The sequence below is a fragment of the Cavia porcellus genome, unplaced genomic scaffold (assembly GCF_034190915.1).
Source record: "Cavia porcellus strain 051 isolate PalLab524CR breed Dunkin Hartley unplaced genomic scaffold, mCavPor4.1 scaffold_32, whole genome shotgun sequence".
Lineage (NCBI taxonomy): Eukaryota > Metazoa > Chordata > Mammalia > Rodentia > Caviidae > Cavia > Cavia porcellus.
The window spans coordinates 26,422,233-26,437,259 of record NW_026947515.1 but is presented as its reverse complement, the minus strand read 5'-3'; the positions used below and the strand labels follow the sequence as shown (position 1 = coordinate 26,437,259).

General features: G+C 56.2%; 1 protein-coding gene across 4 annotated transcripts in view; it reads right to left on the bottom strand.

The window, feature by feature from the left end:
- Septin9 (septin 9) overlaps window positions 1-15,027 on the bottom strand; it is a 154,183-nt gene that overhangs the window by 81,198 nt on the left and 57,958 nt on the right. The window contains exon 1 of one of the 4 annotated variants that reach the window (XM_003464873.5): window positions 4,793-5,306. The exons of 2 other annotated variants lie outside the window; for them this stretch is intronic. In XM_003464873.5, the coding sequence (XP_003464921.2) occupies window positions 4,793-4,847 (55 nt within the window). In that variant the 5' untranslated portion in view covers window positions 4,848-5,306. Of the gene's footprint in view, window positions 1-2,357; window positions 2,593-4,792; window positions 5,307-15,027 lie in introns of those variants that run through there. One more of the 4 variants, XM_063242221.1, reaches the window with a different exon arrangement.

The following is a 15,027-nucleotide window of genomic DNA, read 5'->3' as shown; positions in this document are numbered from 1 at the left end:
CGCACCAGCCACAGTTACGCCACCAGGTTCTCTGCAGTCTTCACAGTCCAGTCACCCAGTGTGTGCTCTGTGACTGCCAGTCCTAGACTCTGCAACAGGCACAAGTAGGTCCACCCATCTGTGATGCTCTGGGTGGGGGTGGCAAAGGACACAGGGAGAACCATCCAGGAAGAGGAACCAGCACCCCACATGGTCCCAGCTTCAGGCAAGGAATGCTGACACCTCTAGAAGCAATGTCAGCCAGCAGGAAGGTGGGCTTCCCTTGAAGTATCTGGACATCTCCTGGGCTCCATGGCCTCTCTAAGTCTGTGAGATTTGCCAACATTGGTGGTGACCCCATTATTCAGTCGTTCCCCACACAGAAATCACACAGGCATCTACCTGTGACTTCCATCACCCAGGACCTACTTGTCCTGTACCCAGCAAGGCAGACCTTTGCTCATATCGCTGCACCTCACTCAGAGAGAGCCACTCGTAACCTCACTCAGCAGAGGAGGAAACAGAACCTTAAGCAAGTCAACCACTGTCTCTCAGATGGCAAAGCGGGCACGCCACCAACACTGCCAATCACACCTTGCAAGGTCTCTCCCTCCAGATGCAAACTATCTCCCCTCCCCCAGCCTTTTCAAACCTTCCTGGAAAACCAAATGCTCTAGGAAAGTATTTCCAGATGGATGCCACCCAAAGAGGTGTCTCTGCCTCCCCCGGATGTACAGCCCAGGGAAACCTCCATCCCACCAATGATCGATCACACAGGTGCTCGAAGTCCACCCTCCCTGTCTAACTGAACTCGCCCACAGTGGGGATGGTGGGGTGACCTGGCACTGGACTCCAGCTACAACAAAGAACCCAAAGTTAATGATGCCAACAGCTGTGGGATCAATGAAAGTGAGCCAGCCCCTCCTAGCTGCAGGGCACATCTAACCACATACTCCCTGGCTCCACTGTCGGCCACGAGAGGAGAGTGCTATTCCCAAGAGCCATGAGCATTGGACAGAAAGCAGGATTCATCACACAGGAGTCCCACTGGCCTGAATAAGAGACAGGTCTGCAGCCGTCTCCAAGCAATAGGCCTTTCCTGGATCCAATCATCACCAAGTCTCACGTCCCAGGAGTGTCTGCAGGATCCCTTCTCATTCAAGGTCTCCAAGTTACCCTCTTGGTCAGCTCACCCCTGAGGCTCTCAGACACAGCTTGAGGGGTCCTGCTAGAAGGACAGCAGAGAGCACAAAGGAAGGGCTGACATCAGCCAGCTCTGGGATCGGAGTATCTGGGTCCCAGGCCGGATCTGTTTCAACAAACATCAAGGCCTTTCGGGATTCTTTCTGGGCATGCAAATCTGGTTCCAGCAAACACCGCAGAGGAAAGTAGGCCAACAGCTGGCGCCTGGACTGGCTTTTGTTACACAAAGACCTAAGTTGTAATTGTGTTTGCGATAACAGATTTGGCGTACACACAAGAAAAAAGACCTCCAGCTGCCCCATGCCTCCGCTGATCAGGCGTGGGACAGTTAGCGGTCACCCTTATTGCCACCCAGTCACAGGGGAGTGGTAGGTGTCATGGACATTACCTCAAGGGCCTTTGTGCTGGGAGTGGGAAAGGGGAATTCACTGAGAAGTAGAAAAGGAGACTAAAAGCCACATTAGCAAAACACAAAACATTTTCCTGGCCCCTACATGGTTGGGGGGGGGGGCCAGTGGAGAGGCCTTGAAGGTCAAGCAAGGCAGGATGCAGGAAGCTCACACTGGAGGAAGACAGGGTCACCCACTCAGATCCCCTGCGGGAGGAACAGGCTGGGTCCCTGCCCACCCCCTGGTGATGAAGAAGGTATCTCACTCCCCCCATCTTCAAAGAATGAGGAAGGCAATCAGGAAAGAGGACACACAAGACATTTAAAAGTTACAAAGACGAAAAAAATCAGGGTGTGGCCTGGACCCTGGATGCCCAGGATGTGACCTGTGGCATCAATAGAATTTCCACACCCTCCAGGTATACAGGTGCCCGCAGGCTGCGGCTCTGGCCTGGGCACCCCTGCCCCGTCCTACTCCAGAGCCCCCTGAAGAGCATGTTACTCTGGCCATGGCTCCAAACCTCCTGGAAACACCCCAACAGGCCCCTTTGGGCGACCTCCCTCTTCACCACTACCTGCTGGAATCCAGGGCAGGCGGTCTGCTCAGTGTAGAAATCATCTCCACAGACACTAGGGCTCAGAGCTTGTCCTGCTTTGGGGGTGGCCCAGGAGCCTCCCCTGCCCAGCAGCATGTACCTCACGATGGCCCCACATCCTCCAGCCTCAGGAAGGGACTGAGGGCCACTGTGGCAGGACTACAGCTGTCCTCCCACCCCTTTTGTCCTACCTGGTAGAAACCGAAGCAGGTGGGCAGCCCAGCGGAAGGTTCCTGGCCTGACCCTCGGAAGGAGACCAGCTTTCCTCCAGCGCAGCTCTAACCACTCTGACTGCTTCCCCAGCACAGACCACACTGATCTCAGGGCACTCTGGCCCTCCGTGACCTGGTCCCTCTGATCGCTACAAGTTGGTCCCTCCTTACGCTTCAGCCCCTTATCAGGGCAGCTCATTTCAACCTCCCCCGCTGCATAGCTCTCCTCCTTCCACGGATGACCTTTCCCTGCCCTGATTCAGAAGCTTTCAGCTCTCTGCCTATGGCTGGACTGGCCTGCACACCTTCCCAGAAGCCATCCCTTCCCCAGGCAGTCCATCTGTCTGTCTGTTTAAGGTCACCATCTTGCACAGAACTACCATCCCAATTCTACCCTGAGTTCTAGGGCACAAGGAGGGCCACCTTTCCACTCCTCAGAGCAGCAATGTGGGCTCCCCATGCAAAGCATCTGTGCACACTAGAGCACACTCACAAACACTCTGCAATATGGGGGCTCAAGTCCGTTCAATGATCCCGCTCCACTCCTCAGGGCTCACCATGGGGAGACTGAGGCCCACAGAGGCCCAGAAGACCCAAGGCCCCATTCTCCAAGACTGGGAAGTCTTCCCCCAGAGCAGAAGGCCCAATCACTGCACCAGGATGCTCTCAATAAGCCCACTGTCAAGCCAAATTTGAAGGTCTAGAAGATGGGGCACAGTGGCACGGGGATGAAGTCACACAAAGGACCCCAAGACAGGGGCACTGCCTGGCTCCACTGTGCAAGCTGGGTCAGCTGGTAAGAAAGCATGACCCCCAAAGGCTCCTATCAAGACACTCCCCGTTCCCCGGGCATTCTTACCCAGAAATCCCACCCAGTCAGGGAAGAAAATTCCAAAACCTAAACTCCAGGTAGGCCCAGAGGAGATGAGGCGCTTGGAGGGTGAGACCTGAAGGGGGCAGTGTCTCCTTTCAGACCTGAAGGTCCGGGACCTGATTGGCTGACACTGGTGGCTTGATACAGAGGTACACCATGGCAACATTCATTGCAGGCAGTAGTTCTGGGGTGACCTCAAGGTGTGTATGTAACCCAAAAGTACAGGATGTCAGGGGCACAAGTCATCACAGCTCTTGGACCTAGAGTTGCTCTTGTTCTTGTCACATGGAAGGAAAACGCTAGGGTCTGAAAACGTTCTCCCACCACTGAGGTGACCAAGTAGAGGAGACATTCCCAGCTTTGTACAGCCTGTGCCAACCACTGGCTCAGGAGTCCCCTGTGTTTGTACAGCCAAAGCTCTGGTCCTCAAGAATCACCCTACCAAGGATAAGGCTTACCGCAGGCCTATATGGGTAGCTGGGCTCAGGGGCCACCCAGTCCTGGCCATGGGAGGCGGGGGACCTAAGGCTGGTCACCTTCGTATTTGGCCTGGCACCTGGCCTCCTGTAACTAACTCCCTCAAGTCTAGCCTCTTCAGCCTGGAGGCCAACCAGAGGGCTCAGCCCACTGCCTCCTGCAAGCCCCTCGAGGGGCGGGGGCTCCGGGCCCACAGAGGCGGGCCCGCCCCTCCGGAACCCTGCCCCGAAGCGCGGAGACCATTGTGTGAGCCTCCCTTCCCACCGCGTATTTACTCCGGAGGATGCAGGATGCAGGGCCACTGCACCGGCAGTCACGAGGCCGCAAGAAAACGCACGCACACACAGAGCGGGGGCGGGGCTGCCAGAGCCACCCTCGGAGGGAGAAACCCCCCCGAGCCCCTCCAAACTTTCTAACTCCGAAGGGCAGGGGAGGAGGGAGCCAAAATGCTCTCCTTGCCCGCTTGCAGGCCACCTCTACCCGCACGACCCGACGGTAGAGTCGGACAAGGATGTCCCCATGTCTGGACTAGGGCCTCGGGACGCCCCGCGCCAGACCCCGTCGTGGCCTGGGCCAGGTCCGCTCTGGCGCCGGGCAGGATTTCGTCGACCCTGGCCCCGAAGCTGGCTGGGGGAGGGGAGGGCTGTCCACCCGGCAGGACCGGGCCGCCCATTCGATCGGTCCGAGGCAGGGAACTCATGCCCCAGGCAGCAGCCGGGCCTGGGACGAGCGCTGGAGGATGGGGATCGGTCGGTTTCCGAGCATGGAACAGCACGCCCCCGCATAACTCCGAGGAAGCTCCGGGAGCCCTCGAGGTGGCTGTCGCTCCTCAAACACTAACAACAATAAAAAGAAGGAAACTCCGGCGGCACGACGCAGCACGGAGCCCCATGGGGGTGCGCAGCCCCCGTGCGTGCCCAGAACCGGGTGCTCCACGTAGGCGGTGCGGGGCCGGGAACGCGCTGGGCGGGAGGGTGACCCGCCGAGGCTCCCGCCTCCTCTCTACCTACTCCAGACCAGCCGGAGGGTCCTGCCCAGCTTGTCAGGGCGGCCCGGGACCCACCTTCGAAGTCCGAAATGATCCCGTCCAGCTGCGCGTTGACCGCGGGGTCTGACATGGTGGCGGGCGGGCAGGGAGTCGCTCGGAGGGCGGCGGGGAGGAAGCGCCCCCGGCCGGGCCCTGGCCCTGCGCGCTGGCTGGGGCGCCGCGCCCGCGCTCCTGCAGTGCAGAGCTCGCCGCCGGAGCCCCTCGGCCCCCAGGATCGGTTGAATGAATGGGGGAGGAAGGCGGGCGCCAGCCCCTCCCCGTGCGCGCTGCCCCCACCCACCCGCCGACCGCCCGGGCCCCCGCCTCCCGGGCGGATCAGGTTCCCGCACCAGCCGCCCGGCCTCCCGACTCGCACTGGCTGCTCCGCCCGCCTGTCAAGCAGGCTTGGGGGGCTGGGGCCCAAGCGGCTGCCTCGGGGCCCGCGGAGTTCCGAGTCCCGACACGCGACCCAAGCGCCCCTTCTTCTCTCCGCCTGGCCAGTGCGCCCCGGAGACAGCGACCGTGGAGATTCGGCTCCGCCTCCCGGACGCCCCGCTTAGCTGAGGCCAGATGTGGGCGGATGTGGAGGCTTGAGGGCGGGCGCCTAGGGGGGACAAGATTCCTCCCCTTCCCGGGACGCTGGGCTCCTTCGGCGGGACGTTTTATTTACGCAGCCAAAGTTCCGCAGCGCCTGTGCCCGCCTCGCGAGCTCAGCGCCTGCAAGGGTTAAGGGCGGGTGGCAGGCCCCGCCCGAGGACTATGGACCCAGGTCACAGGGGATCATCGCAGTCGACGGCATCCTTCACCACAAGGACATCTACTCTGAGCGCCCCTGGGGTGGCAGCTGCACCCCGTTGGTGGGCGCTGGAGAAGGAGTTTTCCCCAAGAAGGGGCATAGGGCCCCAATGGTGAACCAAGGTCAGAAAAGCCAAGGTCGTGGTCTAACCCTCACCCCCAACCCAACAAAGATTCTCTGAGTGTGGAGAGCAGACCTCAGTGTTTCTCATGTAGAGAAAAATAGTTCATGGTATCTGGAGAAAGAAATCAGAAGTGGGGAAAAGGAGGGCTGCCCAGGGGCTCCCTCCAGATCCGGCTCACCCACACAGCCCTGTGTCCAGCCAGCAGGTCATTCGCTTCTCTGGCCACTGGACAGACATGCTTATACTTCACTGCCCACCGGGGACACAGAGTGAGTCAAAGAAGCAAAAGGCCTTGGTCCCCACGAAAGGCAGGCAAGGGAGAGGGATGTGGGCAGCTCTGCTGTGTGGTCCCCCAGGGGTGACCTGTGAGTGTGTGAATCCATCCTGAGGCAGGGCTGATCAGTGGCCACTCCCCTTCCCAGCAGCACCCTAAGAAGGATCCCAGAAGTTCAGAGGATGCTTGAGACCAGAGCCAGAGTCTAGGTCTCCTGAGGAGAATGCCTGGCTTTTGGGGGTGCTATGTAAATGGCTGGAATAGAATCCTTCCTTTTTAAGAAAAGTGGTCACTCCCTCCTTCATGCTTTGGATATTTTGAACTATTTTCAACCGAGCGAGTTTGTGGACATGGGAACTAAAAAACCACAGCCATTTCAGATGTGCACACACCCTCATCTGCCTGGGAGCCTGAGTTTCAGAGATGGGGCCAGCACTGCCATTAATAGGAAGGACCCCAATGGCTTCCAGATTGGCTCAAGGGAAGTCCACTACCCCCATTGAGAATTGGGGCCCCTAAGAAACTCAGCCCCACAACACAGCACCCTGGGAAGATGCCAGTTTCTGGGAAAGCCTCTAACCAGGCCCACGGCATTATTCTCCAGTGTTTTTATAAAAAGCACCTGTGAGTGCAGACACACCCATCCAATTGTTCTCCCCCAGAGCTGGCATGAAGTTCTAGCAGATTATCATGGGGTCAGCTTATTGTGCAGTATTTGTTCCTGTGCAAGCGGAGGCCAGCATACTTATGCTTATTTCCTGGGGGACGCCAGCCAGGGTGCGGGACCCACCAGAATGCACTTGGTTGGGAATGCAAAGACAAGGCGGCAGGGAGCTGATTTTCAAGGCCAGAAAGTGACTTGCAAGGCTCCAGAACCCAAGTCCTCATCCCTATGCCTCTGTGCCTCTCTGCTTTAACCCCTTGGCCCATAATGCCATGCCTAGAAACTGCCCACACTCCCTAGGCTCCCTCAGGAGGGTCAGCCTGGGCATGACCACACTCCTAGCAGGAGGCTCACCCCTGGGTCTAGCCCACTGTCCTAATTGTGCATCATTTATTTCCTCCTCTTTGTCTGTCCTCAGGGGAGATGGGAAAGAGTAGGGTACCTCTCTTCCCATTATAACTCTGCAAACTTAAGGACACCCAGCTGCCCTTTGGCCTCCTCTCAGTTTGAACCATCCTCCTCTAACTCCTTAGTTTCTACACACACACACACACACACACACACACACACACACACACACACGCCCGTGCGCACATACACTTGGATAGTGATCTCTTGGCTGCACCCCATCTGAGATTCCAACATTTTCATACGGCCAGACAGTCAAGAGGTGCTGAGGACCTCCCTTACCCTGCCCCCCAGAGCCTCAGGCTGGATCAATAGCCCTGGCAGGGACACTGAGCAGATAGGATGAGCAGCCGACAGGTGAAGGAAATGGGCTTAAAATTGGCCAGAGAACATAACTGTAACTGCATCTGAACAAGGTCTCCCGAGCAGGTGGGACAGCCAGACACCAAGAGATTGCAAACCACAAGTGCAGCGCAAGACCCAGAGTGAGCTGAACAGTGCTCCCCAAAAGATTAAGCCACAGGACCCTCAGAATGAGGTCTGATTGGGAAAAAGAGTCTCCACGGGTATGATGAAAATAATTTCAAGATGAAGTCATCCTGGATTAGGGTGGGCCCTAAACCCAATGACAAGTATCCTTAGAAAAGAAGGTACAGAGACACAGGGAAAAAAGCTCACATGAGATAGAAAGCAGAGCCTGGAGTGATGTGGACAGAGGCCAAGGATCCCCCAGAGACACCAGGAGCTGGAAAAAATGAAGGGCCCTTACCTACAGTCTCCCAGCAGAGCATGGCTGGCCCTGCTGACTCCATGGTTTCGGAGTTCCAGCTTCCAGAACCGTCAGCACACATGGCTAGGGTAAGGCGTTTTTCACACTAACACAGAACTTGTAAGGACTGATCACAAAGTAGAGTATGTGATCAAGCAAAAACAATTATTACAGTAAAAGTCACACTGCCATTAAAGTCTATCAAAATCCTCCCTCTGCTTCACAGACACCCAGCCCATCATGCTTTGTACTTTCTGAAACAGTTTAGAGTCTTCTTTTGTGAGTGTTTTTTTTTAAAATACATCTGTGGCTTTTTTTGTTGCTGTTGTTTGGGGGGACAGGTGTTGAGACAGAGTCTCACTACATAATTCAGGCTGGCCTTGAGCTTACTGCGTAGCCTAGGCTGGCCTCAAACTCACAACAGTCCGCTCACCTCGGACTCTGGAGTGCTGGTTACAGGTGTGCACTACCACGCCTGGCTTCTCGAGCATCTTAAATTGCACTGTTGTGGCTGCCTTGATGGCTAATTTAAAACATTTAACTTTCATGGTCATTTTGACTTGGGGGAAGAGCCAGAAGTCATGCAGTGCCCATCAGTGAATAAGGTGTCATGTTTTAGGAGCCTGTCTTTCTATGCTATGGCACCAGTAGCAGGAATCACCATATTTATGATCATGGTTCCTAAAGACTCTCACAAAAGAGGACTTGCAGAACAGCCCCAGAAAGTGGCAAGGATGATGGGAAAAGTGTGTTTGAAGTAAGGCTGAGTATTTAAGGGAGGTTAATGGCACCGTGTCTTTCCCTGTAATAAGTGTTTTTAATCTAAACATTCACCGTATGTTTTGGGCCACTCCTTTAAGTCAAGACTTCACATCTCAAAGAAGTCACCTGTCTTTGGTGGCTGACTCTGCCTGGCTGATCTCTGTCCTGGTCGCTTAGGGAGGGGAACCTAAGACTGCAAGTTTAATAGAAAAGCTGGGGCAGAAATAGGCAAGATGGGTGTGATAAGAAGCCCCACCTCGGCCCTTCTGGAAAGGAGGTGAAGCAGCCCGAGGACAGAGCCCCCAGGTCCAGCCCGGTAGAATGAAGCATTCAAAGCATGGGAAAAGGGGTGGAGGAAGAGCAGGGCGGAAACAGCTCTGTGGCCTGCACATGACCCTGGGGCAGGCACACAGGTACAGCCCTCTGCAGAGATGCTGAGCTGGCTGGGAAGCCACCGAGCAATGCTTGGGAACAGGGAAACTGATGGCTCCGAGCCCACAGCACCTCACAGGAGCAGGATCCATCTCCTCACAGAGCAGGGCTGCTCCCTGACAGGGCCCATCCAGGCCTCTCTGAGGAGCCTCACTGAGTGGCAGAGGCTGGGACCCATCTGCAGCTCAGCCTGCCACAGCGCCCAGGCTCCCCAGCTCCCCCGCTTAGTACAGCGCCCTTGTCCACCTAGAACCCAGCCAAATATCTGCAAGCCGCTCCTGCGTCCTCTTTCCCTCACCTCCAGCACCTCTGATGGTCTGCATTGCAGCCCCCAGCAGTCTGCCAGCCAGTGTTTGAATACAGGGGCCTAAATGACAGCTCCTGGCACACGGCAAGGCCTGGTCCCTCCGTGTAAACACTGCCCAGGTTCACGATACCAAGTGACCCCCGTGACACTGGAGCGGGGAGATCCTGGGCAGAAGCCACCAATACAGCTTCCACACACAGGTGCGACCACAGAAGCACACACGATAGGTACAGGTCCGAGCACAGAAGCGGTTGCCAGGGTGGCCTGAGGCCGGGGTTTGATTCCCAGCACACAGCGTCGTTAGGACTCATCAGAAAACTAGATGCTATGTGTATTTTGTAACTCTATTTTACACATAACTAAGTAATTTATATTATTTAGCTGTAAGCTAATAACTTCCTGGTCTCCCTTCTCCTCAACCCCTGGCACCCCCATTCTACTCTCCGTTCTAAATCTGCCTACTCTACAAGCTTCACTACCTGTTGTTTCTTTATGACTGGCTCATTACCCTGCACCTAGTGTCCTTAAGGTCCACCTATGCTGGAGCAAGTTTCCTTTTTCTTAAAAGCTAGGTAGCTAGGCTTGGTGGTACACACCTGTCATGATGCCACACATGGGGGCTGAGGCAGGAGGGTCACATGTTCAAGTCCAGCCTGGGCAACTTAGCAAGTTAACAAGACCTTGTCTCAAAACAAATAATAAAAATGGGCTGAAGATGTAGCTCGTTGTGAAGACCCGGGTGCAGGCCCCAGTATGTCACGACCACAAACACCTACAATGACTGGGTAATAGTCTGCCATGTGGATGCACCACGGCTTGTTTCTCCATCCCTCCTTCAACGCAGTCTGGCTTGCTCCTGTCTTTGGGCTGCTGGGAATCACGCTGTGGTGCACATGGATGGGCACATGCTTGCTTGGGGCCTTGCGTTTCATTCTTTTGAGTAAGTACCCAAAGGTGTCACTGCTGGCTCATAAGGGAATTTTATATAATTTAATTTTAAATAGCAACTTATATACAATTTATTTTAATATATTTATATAATTATGTGTATGCATGTTAAAATAATTTCCTCTATATGCATTTTATGTCATTTAATTTGCACACTGCCTGTGGCTAGCAACAGGCTCACGCCAGCTTCTTCACATTCACCCACCAGCCCTAGCTCCACCAAGGTCCTCTCGAGTCCTGACTGACCCTCATCCCACCTCTGATTTCCCGCACCAGCACTCGCAGCCAGGCTTTCATTGTTAGTACACATGATGGCACCTCCCTTGGCCTCACCAATACCTGAAGTGCAAAGTCCTTGGGCAGCCTCCACCCAGGGCCCCTTGCCCAACAGCCTCTTTCTTCTGCACACTCCCTCCTGCCCCAGGACGCTTGCACCTACCATTCCCGCTGCCTCAGCAGCTTCCCCACAGTCTTCCTCCTGCCAGCTCTTGGTCTGTCAGCATCTCAGGGTTAAGTATCAGAAGGACTATTCCAGGTGACCCCAAAACACTCACTGCTTTACCCCAAGGCACACACACAGCAGGGTACACTGTGTACTGTATGTTGTTGAGTCCTGAGGAGAGTATAAGTTTCCTTTTCTGGATGGCAGGGTCACAGGGACTCCTGGTGGGGAATCCACTCAAAGGGGCACAGAGGACATTGAGACTCTGTACACCTGCCAGCCACCTTGTCGCCAGGCCCAGGACCCCCGGCAGGGTGCTGTCTGCATGTGGGCGAGGAGCAGCCACCGAGCTCTGGACCACGGAGAACCCCGTTGGCTGCCGGACTTTTGCGGTACTGGAGATCAAACCCAGGGCTTGGCCCTGAGCTGCAGGTCTTTCTTTCTACTTTGAGACAAGACCTCACTGAGTGACTAAATGGCCTCCGCTGAGCTCTAACGTCTGGTCCTCCCGCCTCAGACCTCCTGGAGAGCTGGGATTACAGGTGTGCACCACCACACCTGCTAGCTTCGAGATCTCTCTGCTGGGCAGCTGGTGCAGGGACAGTGGACGCTGATTCAGTATGCAGGCTCCGAAACCCATCGCACCGTATGGCTCTGCTTCAACGCAACCGGAAGGCTTCTCTTCGGAGGAACACATGAGTAATCTGTTCCCCCAGCTTCCCATTACCACCCGGCCTGCCTTGTGCAAGCCCTGACCACAGCGTCTGGGCGCTTATCTCCCCAGCAGGGGACTTTTCAAACAAAGCATTCATCTTCTAAAGGCAGGCTTTTGAGTCATCCAAGAGACTCCTGACCATGGAGCCACCAAACTCTGCTCCCAGCTCCACGCTCCGGCTTCCACTCTGAGTCCCCACTCCGGGACAGTGTTGCTCAAGGCAGAGCAGCTCTGGAGTCCCCGGTGACCCTGAGGATAGGATGGGTTGGGACTGCCAGAGATTTCCTGCTCTCACTCAGTCTCACTGGGAAACTTCCCAGGTTACAGTGATCTAAAAAAGCCTGATGGGAGAAGGACAGCACATACAGAAGGCAGAAGGACTGGATGGCAGCTGTCACCTCTGAGAGGACCTCACCTGCTGAACCCTGGCCCCTGGCTCCTAGTGTCACCTGTTCATCTGCAGGCTGTGCTGTGACTGATGGTTTCCAGTGTCTGAGCCGCCGACAGCGCTGGCTCCGGTAAGGGAGGACCCACGTGTAAGAGGGAGGAGGGACACTCCTCTCCACGGCTCATATTTTTCCTGGATCCTTACCTATTCTGGGCCTCCAAGGTGCAGGTTTGGATTGAGCCAAAGTCTCCAGCATCCTAGCAACCACCTGGGGCTAAAGATACAGGGATTGGGGAGGGGGGCATTTGGCAGTCAGCACACACCAGGCAATGGAGACCCCCAGCTCCCACTTCACAAGGCCACCCAAGGACCCAGAGGAGCAGCCAGCTTGGTACTAAACCAGGATCTAGGCAGCCTGTGACTAAGGCTCCTGCTTGCCCTTCTGTGGTGCCAGCCTGCAGACGCTTCACCCTGGCCTGCAGGAACACTTGGCTGGACCAAGGTCTGCCCAGGAGGGATGGGCTGTTCCTAGGGATCCTTGGTGACCCGGCTGCCCTGCCATCTTTCTCAAGCAGAGCCCTGCTCAGCGGGGTCTGAGGGCAGGGGCAGCTTGCCACTGCGGCAGTGTGGGGATGGAGGCTGAGTCACCAGCCTGCCCCAGTTCCACGTCAGCGGGAACAACAGGGATCTGAGCAGAGAAGAAAGCACTTATTTTTAAAGCCACCACTGTGACCCAGCGACGTCATCCCCAAGGAGCGCCCCTCCCGGCCTGCCATCTGTGTGCTGTGGCCTCAGACCCTGCCAGTGCCGTTGCCCACCCCGCTGCAGAGACCCTGCAGGTGGAGGCTAGAAACAGGGGTCAGGCCATGGGGTGGGGGGAGCTGAGGGCCTCCTGTCCTCCCTCCTTCCCTGTCCCCGCTGCTGCACCTCTCAGAAGGGTCTGCAGGACTTGTCTGCCCCCCAGAACCCTGCTGGGGTCCACCTTCACTACCTGCTTCCTCAATGCCCACCCACCCTACTCGGCACACTTTCAGTGACCGGAGCGCAGTTCTGACCGGTATCCCTCATTCTGTCTTTGGTCAGTTTGAAGAGATGGAGACGGGAGATGTGGCTCCGTGGCAGAGCGCTGCTTGTGCATGCTAAGTAGCACATGCCCAGTAGCACAAATTAGTTAATTAATTAAAAAGAGAGGAAGGGAAAGGGAGAGAGATGGGAGCAGAGAAACAGAGGGGTCAGCCTGGTGGGCGCTCTCGACGTGGGATGGGTTTCCCCTTTACTCTTTCCCGAAGAATGGGGGAGGAAGATGTGGGGCAGCTCCTTCTGGGGACCTAGAATTTGGGGCATCTGACCATCAGTTTGGAGGGGACGAAGACATCAATGTCCATAGTGCAAACTGGCCTTGGTAGGGAACAGGACATCACCGTCTCTGTGTCCCTGGCAAAGATGTAAATTGGACCATGGAGACCTGCCAAGGACAGCCTGCCAAGGGCTGGCTTGGGAGAAGGGGGACAGCTTGCTTTCTATCACATGGTCCCATGAGCACCGTGCCCTGGGTGTGCAGAGGGGCTGCAAGCCCAACTGGACGGCCCTCCCTCCTCAGCCAGCAACCCCAGGACTCTGGGAGCTCCAGAACTTTCCTCACGGGGCAGATTCGTGGTCTGAGGGAGGAGGAGATGCCTGGCTACCTCTGTCCACCTCTGCCAGGTTCCAGTGACCTAGTGGAAGCCACAGGTAGTTAGAGGCTGCACTGTGAGCTGAAAGAGTCCCAGCCCTGGCTTCTTCCTCGCCTCCTCTTCTCACTTCCACCACCTCTGGCTGTGTCCACACCTCTATGGGGACATAAAGAAGAAAGGGGCAAGAGGCAGGAGGGTGCATATCCGTGAGCCCAGCGCTCTGGAACACTGAGGCAGGAGGGGCAAACACTCCAGCCCAGTCTGGGGAACTGACGGACTTGGTGAGATCCTGTCTCAAAATTAAAAAATAAAAGGGCTGGTGATGTAGCTCAGTGCCAAGGTTCTGAGTCCAATCCCCAGTACTGGAAGGAAGGAAGGATGGAAGGAAGGAAGGAAGGAAAGAAGGAAGGAAGGAAGGAAGGAAGGAAGGAAGGAGGGAGGAAAAGAAGAAAGCACACAGCTCAGCTCTGCCCAGCTCCGTCACAAGGCACCCATGGGTTTGCACGGGGCTGGATTTCTCTGCCCCTTTCCCAGTCCCTGGTAAACCAAACAGAGGCTGTGTGCTACCCAGATGTGCCCTGTGCCCCTCAGTGGCTTCATAGGAGAGGGTGCCAGCTGTCTGTTTCTACCCTAGATGCAGCCAGATCCTGGCCGTGCCCTCCGGAACGGAATGCTCCATGCGGGAGGAGCCAGGGGGAGCTGCTGGCCGGCTGGCCCTCCAGACAGCCCCAGTGTCATCAACCTAAATGAACCATTTGTCCCCGTTGTGAAGTGGCCTCTGGGACCAAGGGAATTTGTTCTTGACACCAAGCCTCGTGCTCTGCCAATCCCCCCAGTGTGAGTCACTGGCTGGGTGACTCGGCAGGGAGGGAGCATAGCCCTTCCCCAGAGCTTGCCAGCTCATACCAGGCCATTGGAGGGGGCGGGAACACGCACAAAGGACAGACAGAGGCCCAGGGCCTGCATGGATGCTGTGACTTGTACATCTAGGGACACTGAGGCTAGTTTTTTAGTACCAAAGATTGAACCGAGGGCCTTAACACTGTGCTACCCTTCCAGACGTTTTTTAATTTTTATTTATGACAAGGCCTCACCATGTCCTCGCCCGGACTGGGCTTGAACTTGACATCTGCCTCAGCCTCCCAGAGTACTGAGATGGCAGGCTTCTGTCATTACACCTGGCTAAAGAGACCTCCTACAGCTGCTTCTCAGTTTGGGGACAGACTGTCTCCCAGATGAGTCCTGCAAGCAGGGAGCAGGAGGGGCAACATAGTCGGGGAGCAGGCTGAGATTGTGGGTACCATCCTCCACCTTGGAGGGCCCAGTCCCTGGACACAGATTTGGGGGCTCTGCTTGCTTTCTGTTAATAACAAACAGGGTAGCCTCCAGCTGACCCTTCCCCAGGGTCCTCCCAAGGCCAATGCCAGGATGGCCTTTACACAAGGCCTGGTCACTTCCCTGCCTGGTGGCTTGCCACCCCTGCTAGACACAAGGAGTCTCACTCCCATCTCCAGCCTTCCTGGCTTTCCCTGCCTCACCTCCACTCTGGACAGCTGCCCCTAGCGCCCA